Source organism: Hibiscus syriacus, unplaced genomic scaffold, assembly GCF_006381635.1.
Source record: "Hibiscus syriacus cultivar Baekdansim isolate YM2019G1 unplaced genomic scaffold, ASM638163v2 tig00110156_pilon, whole genome shotgun sequence".
In the NCBI taxonomy this organism is placed as follows: Eukaryota; Viridiplantae; Streptophyta; class Magnoliopsida; order Malvales; family Malvaceae; genus Hibiscus; species Hibiscus syriacus.
Genome location: NW_024062606.1, coordinates 787466 through 812149, shown reverse-complemented (window position 1 = coordinate 812149; position 24684 = coordinate 787466). Strand labels below are relative to the sequence as shown.

General features: G+C 32.5%; 2 protein-coding genes across 5 annotated transcripts; both read left to right on the top strand.

Moving 5' to 3' along the window:
* The first annotated feature begins 1021 nt into the window (after positions 1–1021).
* Positions 1022–24059, top strand: LOC120215923 (protein MEI2-like 1). 4 transcript variants are annotated; one of them, XR_005525000.1, is made up of 16 exons: positions 2100–2453; positions 2670–2715; positions 3970–4218; positions 4623–5044; positions 5174–5332; positions 5503–5619; positions 5702–5850; positions 6163–6245; positions 6342–6740; positions 6991–7636; positions 8159–8243; positions 8371–8439; positions 8575–8754; positions 8921–9226; positions 16103–16109; positions 24046–24059. XR_005525000.1 is itself a non-coding variant. In XM_039213451.1 (15 exons), the coding sequence occupies exons 2-15, from the start codon at positions 2376–2378 to the stop codon at positions 9080–9082; spliced, it is 2844 nt and encodes a 947-aa protein (XP_039069382.1). In that variant the 5' UTR covers positions 1022–1284; positions 2290–2375; the 3' UTR covers positions 9083–9543. The 4 variants fall into 4 exon arrangements, 3 of the variants coding, with proteins under 3 accessions (XP_039069382.1, XP_039069383.1, XP_039069384.1); XM_039213451.1 differs by lacking the exons at positions 16103–16109; positions 24046–24059 and adding an exon at positions 1022–1284 and having other exon boundaries at positions 2290–2453; positions 8921–9543; XM_039213452.1 differs by lacking the exons at positions 16103–16109; positions 24046–24059 and adding an exon at positions 1241–1284 and having other exon boundaries at positions 2344–2453; positions 8921–9543.
* On the top strand, positions 10701–11888 carry LOC120215925 (ethylene-responsive transcription factor ERF114-like). The gene is made up of 2 exons (XM_039213454.1): positions 10701–10871; positions 11344–11888. The coding sequence occupies exons 1-2, from the start codon at positions 10733–10735 to the stop codon at positions 11886–11888; spliced, it is 684 nt and encodes a 227-aa protein (XP_039069385.1). The 5' UTR covers positions 10701–10732.
* Positions 24060–24684: the final 625 nt, after the last annotated feature.

Below are 24684 nucleotides of genomic sequence, written 5' to 3'. Positions count from 1 at the left end.
AGTGCATTATCTCGTGAATTAATTTATTCGAGAACGTTATCTCGAGAGTTTAGCCGGTATTACCGATGACATTTCTTAAGAATTTGCAATGTATATAAAATAAAGAATATATATTAAACCCGACCTGAACCCTGGGTCCTACACAATGATTTTGGGAATTATGATTGGTTGATAATTTCACAATCCCAATAAAAAAACAAATTAAATATGGAAAAAAATAAAGAAAATCATTTTTCATTTATTTTCTGTGATGAAAATAACATAATATTTGCTGCTCTGACGGAGAAGCGAATAGCTGAATGCCACGTAGAATATTTGAGAAGAGGGTGAGTTTTCCTTTTTTTTCTTGGGTAAAATATACAAATACTTTACAAAATGATCCCTTAACTATATGATGTTATTTTATTGAGTATCTTGATTATTAAAAGTTATAAAATGGTCATTTAACTATTATTATGTTCCAAAATAATCATTTTTTTATTAAAAAATAATGAAAATTTTGAGCTGAATGTTAATTTGTTATCTGAGATATGATAGTAATTTGAGACAACAGATTAACATCTAGTTCAAATTATTGTTAGTTTTTAACAGAAAAAGATGAATTTGAAATATAATAAATAGTTGGTGATGATTGTTGTTAATTTGAAAACATGACACATGTCACTTAACAGAGTTTTCTAATGATTATTATGGTCGTGCATCTAAAATAGTAACGTTTATAATATTAGGTATCTGGATGAATAAAAAAATTATATATTATTTTTTAAAAAATATATAATTTAAGCCTTATTTTCTAATTAAGCCTAAAATATAAATACACTAAACACAACTCATTTCCCGTCATCTTAAAGCATCGGCTCCGGTCTATTACCCAAACCCAACCGTAACGCCGTTATAGCCACCAATTAAAGCGGTCGCGTTTTAAGGATTTTATTTTATTTTCTGTTTTTTCTTTAATAATTGTTGGGTTTTTTTTCCCCATTTATTCAAAGCCAACTAACAACAACACGACACAACACCTTCTCTGTCTCTCCCTTTCTATCTCTTTCCAAAACGCAGCGGTGAGCGGCCGGCGAGAAACCAAATCTCGCCGGAACTTCGCTCTCTCGATCGAAGGAATTTTTCGTTTCTTTTTTCTTTCACCTCCTCGGAATCAAGCTGCCACAAAGAGAACGAATATATTATTATTATTATTATTTATGAGTTTGTTGTGTGATTTTGCAATTACTGTGTTATAGAAGAAAACAAAGAAAAAAGAGAGGAAATAGTCTTCTCTCTCATGTGGTGAGTAATGGCTTACAATGGAAGGAAAAAGATGCTGAGATCCCTTCCTCTATCTTCTTCCTTTATGCTATAATTTTTTTTCTTTTCTCTCTCTCAAATTTGATCTGTCTTTTGAATATTTAAATTCCCGTTGAGCATCAACATAATAAAGGTGCCAGACAGAATTTTCAGGTTTTTGATTCATAAGGTCAGGCTTAGTTTCTGTTTTATTTAGGTCAAACTTAATACAATTTTGAGTTTTATTTTTAATTTTTTTACCTCAATTTTGCTAGTAAAGTTTTGAAATTTAAACCTCTTCCTTTCACAATTTTATTCCCTGGTATGATCAGGAGTTTTTGTGGAATATTGTTATTAATAAGCGGGAAAAAGGTAATTTAGTAGAAAATAGTTTATTTTTGAGAAATTCAAAGCTGGGTTTAGCTGATCTGGTATTTAACAACTTGTTTTTTAGGGTTCAAGTTGCATAAGTTTTTTTTTTCATTTCAAATTTCGTTTAGAAAAGCGTGGGGGCAAAAGGAAGTATGATTTTAATATTGTGAATTTATTTATTTTTAAATGTAAAATTCAGCTTTTCCTGTGTTTTGAAACCTAATATTGATGATTTTCTTTTAAATTTTTTCTTACATTTTCTTGGAAACCAAACGTTAAACTTTGTTTGGTTGTTGGTAGGTAAGTGGCTTACTGGTTTTCCTTTTCATGGCACATCTCGTTTCAACCTATTTGAATTATTAAATAGAAAAAAAAAACTCCCGTTATGTTCCCTTAAAAATCTCAATTTCTGAAGAAAGCAGCTAGCTTTTGTGTCAATATTCACTCCTTTCAATGATATTTGATAGATGAAAAGGAATTCCATTTAGAATTGGAATTAATGCATTAATTTATTAATATTTCTTCTGAATTTCTACTTCCCCTTTCATTTGTGCTGTTATTCTTGTTTATTGAAAAAAATAACTTACAAGATTAGCAGTTTTCTGATTATGAATTGGTGATTGTTGAATGCTTTAGGGTATGGCGATTACCTTGGAACGGAGCCTCAAGTGACAAATTTTGAGCTTATAGTTTTTGAGATTCTACGGTGTTGAAGCTGAAAAATGCCATTTGAGATCATGGATCAAAAGAATGCATCTGCATCATCCCACTTTTCGGATGACGTTCGTTTCCCACATGAGGTACTCTTGGGCATTTACAACCAATTTTATTATTTAATTTGTATTTTGCGATTATTGGACCTTTTTTGTTTTTTTTGTTTAAAGGCTTTTGCAGGGTTCCTGAATTTGCTCCTTTAAATATGATTTGTGACCGATTTTCCCCCTGAAACTTTTAAGCCCCCATTATAAAAAAACAAATTTTCCCATGTTGCTTTAATATCAACTTCTGTTGGGCAGAAACAAATTGGATTTTGGAAGCCAAATACCCTGTCTGATAACCAAGGTGAGAACAGTGCTATGGACGACTGAAGTTCTGGTTCTGTTTGCTGTTAATCGGTTTATTTAAATGCATCTACCATTTAGAGCTTAAGAGGGAACTTTTAGCTTTGCCTTCATTAAAATTAATAAAGATTGATTCGGTCTCTTGACTATTGTGAGAAACTGTGGCCCCTAACTTTGTGATGTCTCATGCAATGTATTTAAGAACCATAGTTAAACCTTTACGATTCAGTGAATAATCCAAGAGATTGATCAGTTTATTTAAATTCATTGACCAATTAAACTGGTTGTCAGTTTCTGATCAGTAGGATTGGACCATTAGAGGGAACTTTTAACTTTTGTCAATGTCATCATTAAACTTAATGAAGATCAATATGGTCTCTTGATTACTGTTAGAAACTGTGGCTCCTAAGTGATGACACGTGGAAAATATTTAAGAACCACAGTTGGCTTTTACAATTGAGTGAATATTCCAAAAGATTGAACTACTCACTGTGTGGTTCCAACAGCTGCGTTTTTCTGTATCAAAAGGATTCCCGAGTTCATCAATCAGAATGTTAAGTGTATTTATGATTGTATTTTCAATTCAAGTTGTATCATGGAAATGTGGGGTATATCTTCTTTGAAGCATTTGTCAAAAGAATGCAGCAATATGCTTAAATTATTTTTTATGAAGACTTGACTACTGATGGTTCTTCTGAAGCACTAAATTCCCGTTTGGGAAATTTGTTATCTATATCGGTGAAATTCTGTTCAATTGTGCTAAATTAGTAAATGTTAGTTGAGTGAGACTGTGAGAGTGCTTCGTGGCCTATTGTTTTCAGAATTGATTGAAACATATTTATAAAATTAAGAGCCAAAAGCTGGTGTCCATTTTAGTATTTTTTCCAGCTTCTGTAAAGTGCTTAATTTACCGACACCCTTCACCTGTCTGCTAATAGTTTTTGGAAAATGAGTTTGTCTTGTGAGATAGCAATTAACATTGATTAATTTAGTACCCATATTTGGCATATTCTTTTTAAATATATGTTTCTTGCTTTATGGAATTTTTGTTGGTGTCACATGTGATTATTTGGAAATCATTTGAAATTTTTTGTTCTTACAAATGTTAAATACCTTATAAAGGTAAATGTAGTTTGCATTTAATGTATTACCTAGAAATCTCAGATCTTTTGAATGAAATATTATGGGCTATTTTTATGCAAAATTTGTTCATGGTTATCTTCCTGTCTTTAAAAAAAGCTTCTGGTCTTTGCAGACAAGAGGATTCATTCACCTCCACCAAATCTGGTTAGAGATCAAGAAGGAAAGTTTGACACCAGTTGGAATGGAATTACCAACTTATCTGAGCCTTCATGGAATTCTGTGAATCATCATCCAAAATCACTATCAAATATGCATATGCAACCAGTGGTGAACTTTAATAGAAACAGCTGCAATGCCAATGTGATCCAGCATGAAAGTAGTCTGTTTTCAAGTTCGCTGTCTGAAATATTTAGTAGAAAATGTAAGTATTTTTGTATATGTCTATCAAAAACTATGACAGTTTTCAGTATGTGCATACATGAATTCAATGTTTGCATTGGTTCTTCTCTGCTTCTCTAGTATCAGATGCTTTATTTGATATTATATTGCTGGCTTGACCGATGACTGTTATTTCCCACCACAAACATTACTCCAAAAGAAAGTATGAAACTGTTTTATTAAAACTCATGCCATCTTCATCCATTGTGTTAATCTTTTCTCATATATATTTAAATATTTCTTATTTTCTCTGCCAGAGGTTCAGCCAACTCATTAGACCAATTATCAATCTGATGGATTCAAATTTGAGTTAATATCTGTTTTTCTAAGTACCGTATAATTGATAAATTTTCATCTGCAGTTTTGTTTGATTTTATCTTTATGCAGTGAGATTATTGGGGAATGATATATCTTATCAGCATTCCAGTAAAGCTGCTTCACACCATGAAGAGGAACCTTTCAAATCTGTGGAAGAAATTGAGGCACAGACTATTGGAAATCTCCTCCCTGATGAACATGATCTCTTCTCTGGAGTGATTGGTGAATTGGGACTTAATACTGATGCCAGTAAAGATGAGTTGGAAGATTTTGACCTATTCAGCAGTGGCGGAGGAATGGAATTAGAAGGAGATGATCGCGGATCCATGGGTCCAAGGAATTCAGATCTCATCGGAGTACTCAACAGTCAAGGGGATTCCAATGGCTCAATTGTTGGTGAACGCCCATATGGTGAACTTCCTTCTAGGACACTTTTTGTAAGGAACATTAATAGCAATGTTGAAGACTCAGAGTTAAAGACTCTTTTTGAGGTTGTGTTTGCTTTCCGTTGTGGTACTGTTTATTGAGACTTTGTGCTTGAAAATTTTCCTCCATCCACTCCATTTGAATTGCTGCATGTTCCACTAAGTTAAATTGACTAACCCTTTTCCTTATCTCAGCAATATGGAGATATTCAAACTCTTTATACTGCCTGCAAGCATCGTGGGTTTGTTATGATCACTTATTATGATATAAGGGCGGCCAGAAATGCAATGAGGGCTCTGCAAAATAAGCCATTGAGGCGTAGGGAACTTGATATACATTATTCAATTCCAAAGGTGCGGCTTTAACCGTTTTGTTCTGGATGGTTACGTTTTCCATTTTGTTATTACTCTCACTGCTTTTACTACCTTTGTCTTGTCAAATTGTTGATGCATCTTCATGCAAACATTGCTTCTTTATTTATTTATTTATTTATATATTCAGTGTTGTAATTTTATGACCTCAGGACAATGCATGTGAGAAAGATGTAGATCAAGGGATGCTGGTGGTTTTCAACCCTGATTCCTCTGTTTCAACTGACGAGCTTCAACGAATATTTGGTGCTCTGGGGGAAATTAAAGAAGTAAGAAATTTATTCTTTCAGCTTCTGAATTCCCTTATGCTTGTGTTGATATATGTCTAATTGATGTTAATTTGCATGGCAGATCCGTGATGCTCCAAACAAGAATAATCACAAAGTCATCGAGTTTTATGATGTTAGAGCCGCAGAAGCTGCTCTTAATGCTCTGAATAGGAGTAACAGTGCTGGGAAACAGGTTAAACTTGAACCAAGCCGTCTGGGTGGTGTTAGGCGGTAATCTCATCAACTTTTGTTGCTTTCTTTCAACTTCTAATAAAACTGTTTTTGATCTTAGCTTCTGAAGGAATCTGGAACATTTGTAATTTCCCCTTTTTTTGATCCTTGAAATTGAAAATCTTCTATTACTTTTTAAGTGATGGCTCTGTCACTGCACTGCTTCTGCCTTTACCACGAGTATGGAGTTGGTCAATGATACAATACTTTTATGGATGCCTAATATCCTCTTTGCATTTAAGTCTTATTTTCTTCCTTATCGTGTTTTTTGTGGCCTTCGTAAATTGTAGTAAAATGAAGTTCTGTTTGCAGTTTTATTCAGCAGCCTGATCAGGATCAAGATGAACCTAATCTTTGTGGGAGCCCTTTTGATGAGTTATCATCAGGACACATTGGTATGGTTTGCCTGTAAATTCTACCATCTGACCAATTCGTTATAAGATGTTGTTTCTGTTCATTCATACATCTCGATTCCTTATGACTTTCTACAGGAGAAATTGCATCAGGTGGCAAGGATAATGGATCTTCCCAGGTGTTACGTTCAGTTGTCCAGTCACCTGTGAATACGTTTGTCAAACCTCATCGAAGTTCTACTGTTCCTATTAACCTAGCCTCTCCAGCAAGAGTGGCACCTATAGGCAACAAAATAAGTCCTCTGGAGACCAACCATTCTACGGATGATCTGAAATATGCTAACCAAGGGGTACCAGGTTTCCATCCTCATTCCTTCCCTGACTACCATGACAGGTTAGCCAATGGTATTGCACTCAACTCCCCACGCACCATAACAAACATGGCTAGTAGTGCTGGTTCAATGGCTGAAGGACTTGACAATAGGCATGCTCGAGGAGCAAGTTCAAATGGACACCTGATTGAACCTAATGCTGGGGGTAAGTTCAGCTGATTTGTATATCGACATCAATGAAACATGTTTTCCTGCATCTTTATTGCATTCTGTCATGGGACTCATGAGGAACTTTCATTATTTAGTATGTTAATATTATTGATAAATTTTACAATTCATTATGTTAAAAATTTCAGGTAAATTTTAACTCTTTTTTCTATTCTTGTATTGGATTGTTTCTTATGCTTTAGGCTTCCTTTCTCCACAACCTTTTGTTGCTAATAAGTTCTCTCTAGTTTTTGGGACATCAGGAAATGGAAGCTTGTCAGTTAATGGGAATAATTACATGTGGAAGACCAACAACTCACATCAGCAGCATCCGTCAAGTGCCATGGTTTGGCCAAATTCGCCATCATTTGTCAATGGTGTTCATAGTTATCGCCTTCCTCACATGCCTGCGTTTCCTAGGGCTCCCCCTGCAATGTTCAATGTAGGATCACCTGTACACTACCATATTGGCTCAGCACCACCCAATTCTGCACCATGGGACAGGAGGAATCCTTATGCCGCGGAGTCTCCTGATACTTCAGGTTTTCACCTAGGATCTCTTGGAAGTGTGGGTTTTCATGGTACTTCACCATCGTATCCTGTGGATATTGCTTCCCACAACATTTTTTCTCATGTTGGTGGTGTGGATTTGATGAAAAATGGAGGGGTACACTCTCCGCAGCAGTTGTGCCACCTTTACCCTGGCAGGAACCCTATGATTTCAATGCCGACATCTCTTGATTCTCCTAATGAACGTGTTAGGAACTTCTCTCAACGTAGAAATGATCTGAATTCTAGTAATGCCGATAAGAAACAATATGAACTTGACATTGACCGCATCATATGTGGGGATGACAGCAGAACAACGCTAATGATTAAAAACATACCCAACAAGTATGTGAGCTGGTTCTCTTGCAGATTCCTGTCTATTTTTTTTTTTAATTTCTTGTGTCTTGATTTGTTTGCTTTCCTATTAAACTGATTTTGTTTCATAGTATCCTTTTATGGTTGAAACTTTCTTATTTCCAAACAATATTGCTTGATGAATTACCTTATTAAAACCCATAGACATCGTGATGATGATTTGTTGTACTTTGCTTTTAGAATTTCATTATTGTTCAAAAAGTAGTAATTGTTGATGAACCACCACTTTTGCATGTTGTATATATTGGGACTAATTGACAGATTGTTCCGGATTCATTCAATTTGGCATATCTTGTAATGTAGTTGAAGTAATTTACTAGAGGTGTTTGTGCACTTAAATAATTTATTTGGTGTTGTGCTCGTTCTTCTGATTTGTTGATTGCATCCAGTAGTAAGTTCATTTATTGTAGTAAATATTCCTCTTCTCTTTCGTGTCTTCCCTTCTTTCACATGATTATCTCCTTACAAGAAGTAAAATGGTGATTTTTGCAGGTACACTTCAAAGATGCTTCTGGCAGCCATTGATGAGCACTGTCGAGGAACTTATGATTTTATTTATTTGCCAATTGACTTCAAGGCAAGTTAACTTAATTGGTTAACCAACAGTTTTCCTACCGTGATAAACTGACTGATTCTCGGACATGCTACATGTACTTATAGTTTGATGTGTTACTAACCCTATATTTTATCAATGTTATCTGCAGAACAAATGCAATGTGGGTTATGCGTTCATCAACATGATCGATCCACAACAGATCATTCCTTTCCATAAGGTTTAATACATGGATTATATGTCACACTATTATCTGTTATTTATACAGATACTATCATTTGCATGCCAAATCATGTGTTTAACTATTATTTCGATAGATTGAAGCTAATCTGGTTAAACCGATATTTCTCTCTAGGCATTCAATGGCAAAAAATGGGAAAAGTTCAACAGTGAAAAGGTGGCAACTCTTGCTTATGCTAGGATCCAAGGAAAGGCTGCTCTTATTGCTCATTTCCAGAATTCAAGCTTGATGAATGAGGATAAACGTTGCCGCCCTATTCTCTTTCATACTGATGGCCCAAATGCTGGTGATCAGGTAAAGTCATCTTGATACGGCATAAACTAGCTGAATGCATTTCCATTTTTCTTGTTTCCTGAAATTCATAATGTGGTTTTACTTTTGTGGCCTTTCCTTATTATTATATTAGCAATGGAGAAGGATGTTTCTCGGTCTTTACGTCGTACTTTGTTTGTTTATTTAGGAGCCCTTTCCTATGGGAACTAATATTCGATCAAGACCAGGGAGACCTCGAACAACTGGCATCGAGGAGAACTACCGCCAAAGTAGTTATTCTACTTTAGGTAATGGGGAGGAATTTTCCAATGGGGCAGACTCATTGGGTTCTTTGAAGGATTCTGATTGAGCAGTCTGCTTATCTATCTCCAACTTTCAGAGTACTAAAACTTTATCTACCCTGCTCTGTGTAATTGAGTTTGGCTTGATGACTTTTTTTTTTGGCCATAGAGAAGCAGTTTTGTGAACCAAGTTGCATGACTGAAACTAAGTGGTAATTTTTTTCTTCTTCAATAGCCCGTTTATGGGGGCTTCAAATTTTGCGTAGTCTATGACCGAATTGTATCTCGATGTATGGAAGTTCCTGGGCTTATGCATGACTCGAGGGACCCTTTCTTCTTGTATCAGTTTTGTATCCGAAGTTATGTGATTACATTTTTGTCCCCTAGGTCTCGGAATCCCTTCGAGTCCTGCATCAGTCTAGGTGGGGGTTGTTCAAAGAAAGGGAAGGAGACGACATTTATAAGTATTGAAGTCATGGAATTTTGAACCTCTTGTTTATCTTTTTGTAATGACATTCATTCTTTTTTTCTTCTTGTTTTGACTCATTGTTTATATCCTTGTTGCTTTATATTACAGTGTCTGTAACAGACAACTTGGTTAGATATTGCTCTGTGGTGGATTCTATCGAACATCAGAACTCGGTTTGAGACATCTAGCAGATTGTTGTTCGATAAATTTTTGTTCAAATTAAAAGGAGTGAATTATTGTCACAACTCAAATATGGTGGCATGAATTGCTCTTCTATGCAGGGATATTCCATGCATTAACAAAATATATTGTTAAAATTTTGTTAAGTTATTAATCATATAAGCTTAATTTTATTTTTTTGGGGTAAGACGTGCATTACTCCTTTTTCACCTGCAAACCCAAAGCATTAGCGAGCTTTTCTAATTACTTTCATTAATCTTGCTATATATAGCTTAGCCCGACCCTACCTTCTACATTTAAACCTATGAGGTAATTTAATCAAGTAAAACAAAAACTAAATTCTCTCATTAACCCTTAACCTTACCATTAATCTCACTAATTTGATCTGCTTAAAGTTCATATATATTAAGAGAATAATGAAGTATTTCAATAATATATATACACACACACATACATTTGTATTTCTGTATGTAATTCTTTTGTTTATTTGTAAGTTGTAGTATTTTTTGTGGGGGGGGGGGAAATGATGAATTTAAAATTGTATCATGAATTTCATTAAAATACATTTTAAAAATAGATAATAATAGTTTTGACTTATATATCATAGAAAGAAATAGAAAAAAGAGAAGAAAAAAAGGTCTATAAATAAACTTGATAGACTATGGCTTTCAGCATTGTCAAGCTATCTTCAACCCTCGTTCACACTTAGTCTTTTAATCAGCTCTTACAAAAATCCATAGCCGCACCACAAAATCCCCTTTCTCCACTCGCTTTTTCCTTCATTTTCTACTTGATTTCACTTCCAATATTACTTTAATTCCCATGCTTGTTGCTTTAGTTAAGCTGAGAAAACTATATATATGAATACACTCTTTGGTTTGCTGGTTTTTTGCATGATACATAGAGAAAGACCATAACCAGAAAGGGAAAACCTCCCAAAGGCAAAGTGGATCGGCGACAGGGAAAGCGGCCATTTCGATATTCCGGTCATGAACCGGAACCGAAAGAAGAAGAAGATGATGAAGAAGGCGATATATTTCCGGTGTATTCAGCTAGGTCTCAACAAGACATGAATGCCATGGTTCAAGCCCTAGCTCAAGTTATTGGAAACAATAGCAATAACTCACTTGTTCAACCTCATGATGATCATGATCCCAACTCCATTACACAACAAAACCAATCTCATCATCAACAAGCTCAAGATCAAGGTATGTCTTGATTTCATGTGTATATAATTTTTGTTTTTTATTTCTCAATTTATTATCAAATTGGAACACTTTTGAATTCAACGACATTTATATGATTACTAAAAGATAAAAGAGAAAAAAAAAAAGAAACATTTTCAATGACTTATACAAGTATGAACCAAGGGTGTTAGAATACGATTACATCTTTTGAAAATTTTAAATTCTCATAATATCTTATTTATATTTTATACTGATGGTATAATTTTACACTCTTGAAGTTTTAATATAATTTAATAAATTCGCATCGGTTCATATGGACATATATATCATTGACCTTTTGAGTTCTTCCTTTGCGGCCTTGTTCAGATCACAGCCGTTATTCATGTTCCAACTTAGCACGTTATCTTTGGTTTTTTTCCCATTTTTCATTACAGAACACGTCAAAACCCATATTGGTTGAAGTCTGAATACGATGTATTTTTTTTATGTGAAGGGAATGCGAGGAGAAGACACTATAGAGGTGTAAGGCAAAGGCCATGGGGAAAATGGGCGGCTGAGATTCGTGACCCGATAAAGGCAGCTCGTGTTTGGCTCGGAACGTTCGAAACAGCTGAAGCAGCCGCCTTGGCCTACGATGAAGCAGCACTTAGGTTTAAAGGAAGCAAAGCGAAGCTTAACTTCCCCGAAAGAGTTCAAGCAAGATCCGAATCCGGTTATTTCACAACTCGTCAAGAAATCGAACCGACGGCGGCACCACCTCTTTCTCAACCAACGTATCCCAATATTTCTCAGTACGCGCAGCTCCTCGGCGGTGGCTCAGCCACTCATTTCAACTATGCTATGCCAAGCGCCGCCTACGGATCCTGGCTGGGATTTAATTCCCAGTCTTCATCTTCGTCTTCCACAACGTTAACGTTTCAACAACATCAACAACAAGAGTATTTGGGTGGATTTTCATTGCAGTTCGATGGTTCATCTCCAACTTCGGATCATCCCCAGAACACTAGAGATTATGATCATTACTATTCAAGAGAATAAACTACTTGCGTGCATTTCGTTTTCCTTATATTAATGCTTGTTTTTTAAAACCCTTGTATGGACTCTTTTTTTTTACCTTCAAGTTTTTACCAATTCCAGAATAATTGGTTTGATCATGAAATTTTATATGTTTCTCTTATATTATTCCAAGCTCCCTTTATGAACTAGGTTAACTTTGAACCAAACATGCAAGAATATTGGGGTGAGAATATGTCACCACTTTGAGACATGCAAATGGATTCAAATTGCATGGACATATACTCAAATCATAATGAACTAGAGACAATATATATATATATATATATATATATATATATATATATATTCACTACAGAAATTAAGATTTTTAATGACCATTTAATTATGACGCAAAAAAATTTCTTCACGGAAAGTATATTATTTATGACGAAAATTATTTTTGTCATTTTTGAAATGAGTGACAACTTTGAAGCTCATCACAAGTAATTCGTAACTAATAGTGTTTTATTGTGAGCAAAACAAATTGTCATTAACAATTGGTCACTAATAGAATTTGTTGAATTGACACCAACTTATTTTTCCCGGAAAAAATTGTAATAGTTACAATATATTACGTAATCATTGTTACTATTCATAATTGTGATAAAAATATTTTGTTACTGGTCTTAGTTGATGATTTGTGATGATAATTATTTTTGTTACTGGTCTTAGTTGATGATTTGTGACGATAATAATTTTTATCACTATTGAAGTGAATAGTTGTGTCATACTTTTATTTAGTCATTAATAAAATGCTTAACTTGACATCACATTTTTAAACAAGAAACGATGTAATAGTTATAACATATTAAGTGGTCACTATTATTATTCATAATTGTAACAATAACATTTTTTTACTAGTAAGTTTACCATTTTATAATGGTATACTTACTCACAAGTAACACTACAAGAGTAAAGGTTTTTACTTGCAAATTGATAGTGACCATTAGTATTTTTGTCATAAAAATTAAACTTTTGGTGAAAAAAAAATTGTACCACGCTATCAATAAAAATAAGTGTAATATGTTTTTATTTCTTCACTGTTATAGTAATAACTATGATGATTATATTTTTCTCACAATTAAATTCTCACTATAAGTGTAACATCCGCAATACCGGGTTAGTGACCAAATTGTAAAGTTTCAGAATTTGGTGACTAAAGTAGAAGAATGAAAGAATTCAATGATGATTTGAATATATATTGAAGGTTATTTGGTAATTATTAAAGGAAATTAAGGGTATTATGGTCATTTGACCAGAAAGATTTTTTATAATTTTTTTAAGGGTAATAAGCACGTATGAAGAAGAGTCCAGAGCATTCTTCAGTCTTCTTCTTCCTCCTCTCCACCGTGAAGCTTGGTATAAGGTAAGTGAGTCTTTAGTTGGTTAATTCTTTCGTTTTAAAGCTTGTTTTGATTCTTGGGATATTAAGAAAGATTAAGGAAAGCTTTAGGGGGCTTAAACCTCAAAGATTAACAAGTTATGAGAAATTAAGAAAAATGAGTTTTTAAGTGAATTTTTGATATGGAAGGAGTTAATAGATTGTGAAGTTGAATTTGACTTGTCAAGGATTAAATTAAGAGGTAGGAAGTGTTAGAATTGGAATTAGAACACATTGGAAATTTGGTATGATTTTTGAATCTTATATGGAAGATAGAATTTTGAGGTTTAAGATGAAATAAATGAATATAGATTGGTTTAAGTATGTGTACTAGAGTTAAGGATGAAAAGGGGATGATATATGAAGTGTTTGAGAGGAAATGAAGTAATTTTCGGGTTGAAAATATGATTTCTGGGCAAGGGGAATCTGTACCCATTCAAGGGGAACCGATACCCCTTCAAACGAACAAGAATTTCCAGTATGTCATAGGGGAACCGATACCCCCATGGGGGGGAACCGATTCCCCCTAAAGGAAAATTGGGGATATAGATTTAATAAGTTCGTTTAAATTGATAGTATCCAATTACAAGGTGTAGGTATCTAATGATGGTCTCGAAATGTACATTTATGTAGATTCTACGCATAAAGCAATTCCGGAACGTTTAGCAAGTAAGATCGATCAAGGGAAAGATAAGAGATTGGATTTGGCTAGTGAGGCCAGGTGAGTGCATATTAGTTAGTTTATGGTGCTAAATGGAAACAAGACTTGCGACAAGTCTATTTCCTATGTTAGAATGCATGAATATATGATTATACGTATATGAATGACATGAATTGTATGTATGCATGAATATATGTGTTGACATGCTTTTGAATGTAATGTTATGAGAAGTATGTGCTATATAAGGTATATATATACATATGTGAAACTGAACTATGTGACGGCATGAGAAAGATATGAGCCATATGACATGATATAGGTGAACATGAGAAAGCAAAGTATGAGATATAAACTATGTGATCATAGTAAAATATAATTATATTTTTATATGATAAGTGAAATAAACTGGATAATATTGATCTATAGGATGAAGTGAAAATAGTACACCAACTAGGGGATTTGAACATAAATGATAAGATGAACGTATAAGATAAGCTAGATGGGAAAGATTCATAGGTTTAAATAAAACTATAACACATGGGTTGAATGATAGAAATTTGTGAAGTTATATGAGAAGATTATAAGAGCTATAAGAAATTTAATTAAGTAACAGATTAGATTATATATAGAAATAATAGAAGTGAGATATGTTTATAAGTCTGCCCTAGATGAATACGAAATATAAGAGTGCTATATGATTTATATTAGGATAATCTTGAGGATATATATATATATATAGATAGATATGAAATGAAATGAAATGAGTTATATGAATACCCAATTATGTGATGAAATGGTGAATTACCTGAACATGTGAATATATATGTTTAAGAGAAGGCATACGATTAAGATATAAGCAATGTGACTATAAGTATATATGCTTTAAGTGATATGACTTATAAGTATTTCTATTATAATGTTACATGATATGTTATGTATGTTAAAGGAATTATGTGATGGTATAAGAATTGATAGGAAATATATATGTGAAAACAAGTATATGATACGAGACAAAACTGATGACTATAAGCTACGTGAAAGTGTTCTAGGTGTTTCGATATATTATATGAAGTATATGATCTTATGTGAACAAGATATGATAAGTATGTTTATATGAATAAAGGTGATTGGGTGAGAAATGATAAAAATTATATGAAAACATGACATATGTGACATGTGAATTATATGGAAATGATCTACGGGTAAGTGAACTACGTTACTATGTGATCATATGAAAAGAAGCTATGTGATACGTGATATGTGAAAGTGAATTACAAGTTTATGTGTATATTTGAAATGAAATAAATGATAACGCCCATGTTATGTGTCATGAGAGCTAGGGGTATAGTTGGCATGCCAAGAGTCGATGGTTTATTCGGTTCTTTAGGACATATGTATATCCTTTGGAACCTGTGTGAAGTCTTGAAAGACACATACTTGATCCATAGTATATGTATATGATTCTTAAGGAATTCTATGTGGTCCTTATGGACATCATTCTACGGGCACTACGGTGCAATTCTACGGGCACTTCGGTGCAATTCTACGGGGCACTTCGGTGCATTTATACGAGCTGTGGTGACAGCATAGTGCACAACCTCTATAGACTCACATATCGATAGTTCTCACATATATACATGGGCTAATCCAGAGATATGAACAAATATAAGTTAGTGGTATGATAAATGCTATAGAAATTATATGATGTTGTGTGTATAGTGTTTGATTGAAAAAGTATGTGATTATATGATAACATGTGAATGATGAATTATGTGTATGTATGAATTTACTGCGATTAATCTGATATGATTCTATACGATATGAAAAATGCCTGGAATTGCTATAACATGATAGAACAGAACATGCATGTATCAATATATGTTTTAAAGTGCATTATAAGTGGTTATGCCTCACTAAGTCTTCGACTTAGCGTGTGATTGTTTCACACGTAGGTTTCGAGAAGAGTAAGGAGTGATGCGGAGCAAGACAGGTCAGTTTTCCTTACCAAAAGATCAGATCAGAAATATTTGATAAAGTATGTTTTTGGTTATGTATAAAGTGTTGGCATGTAATAAGTCATTAAGTACGAGCACTCTGATAAAGTCTGTATTTTGTTTTAAATAAAGTTTTAAATTTCCCGGGATTTTTCTTAAGAGTCAAGGTTTGAAAAGTCAATGTGACACTTCGGACTCGTATCAGGGTCGGATACGGGTTGGGGGGTGTTACATTTAATGGTATCGGAGCTATGGTTTAGCCGATTCTCGGCATAAACCGAAGTCCAAAAGGTCATAAAAGGTGTACATGCCAACATAGATTGAAAAATTTCTGATCTGATAGTGTAAGGAATACGTTGTCTTGCTAATAAAATAAGAATAGTTTAACACAGTAGAAGTCCGATCGTGATAATTTCGAAGTAAGTGAAAGGTGATATTCCTGATTGTGATAGCTATTCACTTGCCCTGGCCAGGCAGGATGAAGAGCGGACACCTCAGGAAATGCCTAGTAAGATCAAAAGTTGATTTCAGAAAGCTGAAATCATATCTGAATAATGATAGAAAATTTTCATCGTTTGGAATCGGAAAAACGATGTAGAGTAGTTTTGCTATTATGTGAATAAGATAGAATATGGTGAACGGGTGTCACCATAAGAATGTTAAAAAGATCTAATGACGTGATGATTACGTATAGAAGAACTCAAGGATAAGTGCATCAGTGACAAGTGTATAAGATGTATATGTCAGAGCTTATGAGTTCGAAATGAAGGAATAACATTGTGTATAAGCCAGAGCGTTTATATGATAAGGATTTGCAGTTAAGACGGAAAAGTTAGCGTTAGCTAACAAGAATATGCGATGGAAATGTACTGGAATTATAAGATATAAAATATTGTCAGGATATGATAACCAGATCTGCAATGGATCTGGATACAGTTGCATATTTGGATCATAATAATGAGGTATAGTAAAGGAAAAGGAAGTAAGAATTGGTATCTTTAAATAAAGCTGAGGATTGATAAGAAGAGTTTGAGAATGTGTATATCGATGATCAGATTATAAGACACAGGAAGTCAGAATGTTGAGTTTGAGCAAAAGAAATTTCAGGATGTATGAGAATAGAGGTGAAATTGATAAGTTGAGTAGTGAATTTTTTTAAGATAATTTCGATTTGACAGGATGTATGTGTTTGGTTGATTAGGGTTTGTACCCTAGATTGAACATATATTATTGACTAGCTGTCAGAGTAAAAGGGATAGAATAATAGGATTGAAGGAAAAGATAAAGTTGAGTTAATTGATTATGATGTGAATTTGAATATGGTTGTATATTCTGAGCAGATAGCTATGATGTAGAAACTGAGATAAGTGTTTGCATGGAATCTTCAGGAAGAAAAATACAAGTATAAGAATGATAAAGAATGAAGTTATGTATAAGAAATGGGATATTAAAGTAATGAGGATGCAATGAAGATTGGTACATAAAGATGAGTATAAGTAATAAGACAAGAGTATGTGAACATGAAAGGAAATATATGATTAATGTATAAGGAATAAGGAATAAAGAAATGAAAGGGATTGATTTAAAGGATCATATACGATAAATATGGAAGTACAGAGGACAATTTTTGATATGGAAATAAGACCAGTGTGCAAGGTGATGTGAAAATATTGTTTGACTCCTTAAAGTATATGTTTAATCACATTGAAGAAGATTTAAAGTTGAGTTTTGGTCAAATGATGACGAAATACAAGTTTGGTATGGTTATAAGGTAATTAAAGATTGATAAAGAATTTGATTGATTAAGTATTTTGAGTGATAAGAACTGATGCTATTGGTTATATGATAAGTAACATGATAAGGATGTATAAAGGAAAAAGGTAGTTGAAGAACTAAGAGAAAGAAGGATTAAGTAAAAGAAGTAACATAAGAACATTAGAAGATATGTTCTTACTAAGTTGTTTAGTGAAAAATTCGAGGACGAATTTTTTTTAAAGGAGGGGAGATTTGTAACATCCGCAATACCGGGTTAGTGACCAAATTGTAAAGTTTCAGAATTTGGTGACTAAAGTAGAAGAATGAAAGAATTCAATGATTATTTGAATATATATTGAAGGTTATTTGGTAATTATTAAAGGAAATTAAGGGTATTATGGTCATTTGACCAGAAAGATTTTTTATAATTTTTTTAAGGGTAATAAGCACGTATGAAGAAGAGTCCAGAGCATTCTTCAGTCTTCTTCTTCCTCCTCTCCACCGTGAAGCTTGGTATAAGGTAAGTGAGTCTTTAGTTGGTTAATTCTTTCGTTTTAAAGCTTGTTTTGATTCTTGGGATATTAAGAAAGATTAAGGAAAGCTTTAGGGGGCTTAAACCTCAAAGATTAACAAGTTATGAGAAATTAAGAAAAATGAGTTTTTAAGTGAATTTTTGATATGGAAGGAGTTAATAGATTGTGAAGTTGAATTTGACTTGTCAAGGATTAAATTAAGAGGTAGGAAGTGTTAGAATTGGAATTAGAACACATTGGAAATTTGGTATGATTTTTGAATCTTATATGGAAGATAGAATTTTGAGGTTTAAGATGAAATAAATGAATATAGATTGTTTAAGTATGTGTACTAGAGTTAAGGATGAAAAGGGGATGATATATGAAGTGTTTGAGAGGAAATGAAGTAATTTTCGGGTTGAAAATATGATTTCTGGGCAAGGGGAATCGGTACCCATTCAAGGGGAACCGATACCCCTTCAAACGAACAAGAATTTCCAGTATGTCATAGGGGAACCGATACCCCCATGGGGGGGAACCGATTCCCCCTAAAGGAAAATTGGGGATATAGATTTAATAAGTTCGTTTAAATTGATAGTATCCAATTACAAGGTGTAGGTATCTAATGATGGTCTCGAAATGTACATTTATGTAGATTCTACGCATAAAGCAATTCCGGAACGTTTAGCAAGTAAGATCGATCAAGGGAAAGATAAGAGATTGGATTTGGCTAGTGAGGCCAGGTGAGTGCATATTAGTTAGTTTATGGTGCTAAATGGAAACAAGACTTGCGACAAGTCTATTTCCTATGTTAGAATGCATGAATATATGATTATACGTATATGAATGACATGAATTGTATGTATGCATGAATATATGTGTTGACATGCTTTTGAATGTAATGTTATGAGAAGTATGTGCTATATAAGGTATATATATATACATATGTGAAACTGAACTATGTGACGGCATGAGAAAGATATGAGCCATATGACATGATATAGGTGAACATGAGAAAGCAAAGTATGAGATATAAACTATGTGATCATAGTAAAATATAATTATATTTTTATATGATAAGTGAAATAAACTGGATAATTTTGATCTATAGGATGAAGTGAAAATAGTACACCAACTAGGGGATTTGAACATAAATGATAAGATGAACGTATAAGATAAGCTAGATGGGAAAGATTCATAGGTTTAAATAAAACTATAACACATGGGTTGAATGATAGAAATTTGTGAAGTTATATGAGAAGATTATAAGAGCTATAAGAAATTTAATTAAGTAACAGATTAGATTATATATAGAAATAATAGAAGTGAGATATGTTTATAAGTCTGCCCTAGATGAATACGAAATATAAGAGTGCTATATGATTTATATTAGGATAATCTTGAGGATATATATATATATAGATAGATATGAAATGAAATGAAATGAGTTATATGAATACCCAATTATGTGATGAAATGGTGAATTACCTGAACATGTGAATATATATGTTTAAGAGAAGGCATACGATTAAGATATAAGCAATGTGACTATAAGTATATATGCTTTAAGTGATATGACTTATAAGTATTTCTATTATAATGTTACATGATATGTTATGTATGTTAAAGGAATTATGTGATGGTATAAGAATTGATAGGAAATATATATGTGAAAACAAGTATATGATACGAGACAAAACTGATGACTATAAGCTACGTGAAAGTGTTCTAGGTGTTTCGATATATTATATGAAGTATATGATCTTATGTGAACAAGATATGATAAGTATGTTTATATGAATAAAGGTGATTGGGTGAGAAATGATAAAAATTATATGAAAACATGACATATGTGACATGTGAATTATATAGAAATGATCTACGGGTAAGTGAACTACGTGACTATGTGATCATATAAAAAGAAGCTATGTGATACGTGATATGTGAAAGTGAATTACAAGTTTATGTGTATATTTGAAATGAAATAAATGATAACGCCCATGTTATGTGTCATGAGAGCTAGGGGTATAGTTGGCATGCCAAGAGTCGAGGGTTTATTCGGTTCTTTAGGACATATGTATATCCTTTGGAACCTGTGTGAAGTCTTGAAAGACACATACTTGATCCATAGTATATGTATATGATTCTTAAGGAATTCTACGTGGTCCTTATGGACATCATTCTACGGGCACTACGGTGCAATTCTACGGGCACTTCGGTGCAATTCTACGGGGCACTTCGGTGCATTTATACGAGCTGTGGTGACAGCATAGTGCACAACCTCTATAGACTCACATATCGATAGTTCTCACATATATACATGGGCTAATCCAGAGATATGAACAAATATAAGTTAGTGGTATGATAAATGCTATAGAAATTATATGATGTTGTGTGTATAGTGTTTGATTGAAAAAGTATGTGATTATATGATAACATGTGAATGATGAATTATGTGTATGTATGAATTTACTGCGATTAATCTGATATGATTCTATACGATATGAAAAATGCCTGGAATTGCTATAACATGATAGAACAGAACATGCATGTATCAATATATGTTTTAAAGTGCATTATAAGTGGTTATGCCTCACTAAGTCTTCGACTTAGCGTGTGATTGTTTCACACGTAGGTTTCGAGAAGAGTAAGGAGTGATGCGGAGCAAGACAGGTCAGTTTTCCTTACCAAAAGATCAGATCAGAAATATTTGATAAAGTATGTTTTTGGTTATGTATAAAGTGTTGGCATGTAATAAGTCATTAAGTACGAGCACTCTGATAAAGTCTGTATTTTGTTTTAAATAAAGTTTTAAATTTCCCGGGATTTTTCTTAAGAGTCAAGGTTTGAAAAGTCAATGTGACACTTCGGACTCGTATCAGGGTCGGATACGGGTTGGGGGGTGTTACAATAAGTATATAATGTGATACAAATTTCACACCATTAGAATATGCAAATTGGCACAATTCTTTTCTTGGCGAGAAATGATATGATAGTGACACTATAAGTACTTTCTTTTTTTAATTTAGGACTTTTATTACAAGGGAATAATACATTGTCAGATATTTTTATTTTTTAAATATATTTTAAGAACAATTGATATTATTTTATATTTAAATCTTAATATTTATATGATTTTTTAAAAAATAAACTTAATTATTTTTTATATTTATCTTCCACAAACGTGTTTCATATGAGAAATCATAAAAAATTAATTATTTTATTATAATAATAATTAATATTATATATATATATTAAAATAAATAAAATTAATTTCAATAATAGTTTAACATAAATGTTATTTTTTTGTCAATAACATACATTTTTTTCTCAGCATAGTGGCTAGGCGTTGCACTCTTTCCCTAGAGGTCCCATGTTCGATTATCTTAAAAGTCATGTATTATATTAATTTAGCAAAAAGTAACATATTAAACCATCAACCATATGGTCTAGCCAGATGAAACACTAGACCCCTTAAGCAAATTGAGTTGGGAGGGTCACTCATGCTAATTGCAATGCAAATTCCTAAAGAATATGTATACAACTAAAAATGTAATATCTACTATAATTGATTGCATAATAAATTTTTTAATTAATTTAGTTATGTAGTTGTGATAAAATATTTTCACTAATAAGGGTGATATTAGTGTCTAAATTTTCGTCGTTGTTATTAATATTTTTGTGTCAAAAAATGTAATCACTAATATAATAGTGACGGAGTTATTATTAATAGTATCGAATATTTGGTCACTAAAAACACTTGCCGTGACAACATTGGTGGTCACAAAATATACTTTCAGCCTCAAATAAATTAATCACAATTACTATTGATAATAGCATCAAACATTTGGTCACTAAAAATACTTAGTGTGACAATATTGATGGTCACAAAATATATCTTTAGTTTTTAAAAAATCGTCACAATGTATATTGATAATTGTGTCGAATAGGTGGTCACCAAGAAAAACAAAACAAACAATTGTGACAAGTTTTAGAATAATTGTAACTAATGTAATAGTGATGAAGTTATTAGTGACGATAAGTGACTACTTGGAAACTTTATCACTATGCATTTTAGTGTCTAAATTTAGTGTTTTTAGTGACCATTTGCATTGTCACTAAAGGTGCAGTTTCTTATAGTGAATTTTCATACTTGAATATAAATACAGTAGACAAAATAGACCATCATTTGATTAACGTAATGACTTGATTACTTATGATAAAATTATCTAAAGAATGATATCATATAATCATATCAATGAATTTAGGACAAGTGCACATAGACATCAATCTAATCAAAACAAGTACATTTAAATTATAATAACCATGTTAATATAGATGCATGCTTTTTCATTTGTTACTTATTATTATTAATATTACAAACAAAATTTTGTATCTTATGTTTTATTCATTTTTAAGAAAATTCTTTTTAAAAGTAGATGTAATATTGTTATATTATGATAGTTAAAGTAGTTGGTTTGTGACCGTTTTAGCTACTCAAAATAGAGATACATTATTATTTTTATTAAATAAAGATATATAATGTTTTCAAAATAAATGTCAAGATTTGAACTCACGGGACAATATGAAAATCTTTAACCACTCGACTAATTAATGGATCTCGAAAGGATATTATCATTAATGTTAAGTTTATGATTGAATTTAGTGTAGCAAGTTAATTAAATACCAAACATAGTTAGATGTTTAGAAAAGTATTTTTATTATAAATTATTTTAAAATTAACTTTATCATTTAAGTTTATTGTAAAATATATTATAGAGATGATCCTCCTACTTCAATAGTAAATTTAACTGCTAAATGTTGTTTATTAGATTTAATATTTTATTCTATTAAATAAACTAATAATTAAGGGTGTATCGTTGTCTAATTATACATAAAACTAAAATGATTCTCATATGGAGTTGTAGAATTCACGTGCGCAAATGGTAGCTCAGTTTAGAAGAAAAGAAGAAGATAGTTTGAAGTAGAACAACATAAATTTCTAAAGCTTGTCGTCAAAGTAAAGCCAAAGTTCTGTCGGTTAAACTAAAGCTCATCATTTTCTAAATGTTGTTCTTTTATTTATTTCTTCATCCTAATTATTCCCAAATTCTTTTTGCTTTTCGGCACCGTCCGTTTGAAAAAGAGAAAGAAAGTGAAAGTTGTGCAATGAAATCAAGAAATAAGCACTTGGCAAGCTTTTTTCCCTTCAAAAATGGAGGGAAACTTTACCATCTTCTTTGATGCAACGAACCAACGGTCTACCTCAATTAATTTTAGGTTTAATTAGAAAATAAGTGCTCAAACTGTATGTCTTTCTCAAATAAGTGTCCAAACTTTCTTTTTTCCAATTTATCCAGGTGCCTAACGTTACAAACGTTATCACTTTAGGTGCTCCGACTGTAACGTCCGTTAAGTGACATGTCACATTCTAGTAATTTTGAGATATTTTTAAAATTAAGAATTATTATATTTTAAAAATAATCATAATTTCTCTTAAATTACAAAAAAGCCCCACAACCCTAAAAATCCTAAATTCCTAACCCTAATTCACTGATGTCATTCTTGCCAGCCATGACCACCATGCCGACAAGTCCTTGTTATTTTCCTAGTCAGACGTAGTCATTCTTGCCGACGATTGACTGTTGGGATCGCGTGGGGTCACGGTTTGCAACGTCGGGGTACACAAGTCGATTGGTCGTCAACTGACTTCTGTTCAGGTGGATTTTCATGGGGTTATCACTCATTGGATTGAGGAGAGGTCAGGTGGAGGTTCATCGAAAACAAAGGGCGGCGATCGGTGTATGTTTAAGGGTTGGAATTAGGGTTTTTAAAGTTTTGGAATTTTTTAAAAGTTTTTCAAAAGTTTTTAGTTTTTTAAATGTAATAATAATTTTAAACAAAATTTTTAAAATTACAAGAACATAACACATGTCCTTTAATAGTAAAATTTAACGGCTGCTACGGCCGAGGCATTTGCATGAATCAAAAAAATAATTTGGATACCTATTTAAGAAAAACGGTATAATTTGGATTATTTTCTAATTAAGCCTTAATTTTATTAATATTACATAAAAATAATTTTTTATGGCCTTCTCGGTAATTGAACTTTTAAATTTGTTTTATGACTATCATCTGATTGAATTGCATTATTCTTTTAGTAAGAGATTAAAGTAATGAATAAAATAATAGTACAAACATTAACCCAATAAAAGTATTTCTTCAAATATCAAATAGACATCGAACCTAAAATCTATGGAAATAGAGAGATAATAAGAGGATAAACTCATTAAATAATCTTAATAATCGAAAAAGATTTTATTTACTGTAATAAATTTGGGTTCGAACAACTGTATTATATATATTTTTAAATTAATCATTAATATCCGATTTATTGACTGACTAATTTAGATCAGGTATTGCAGAGGCGAAGACGATTTTCTCAATTCAGTTTTCTCCATTCGCAAACGTTAAA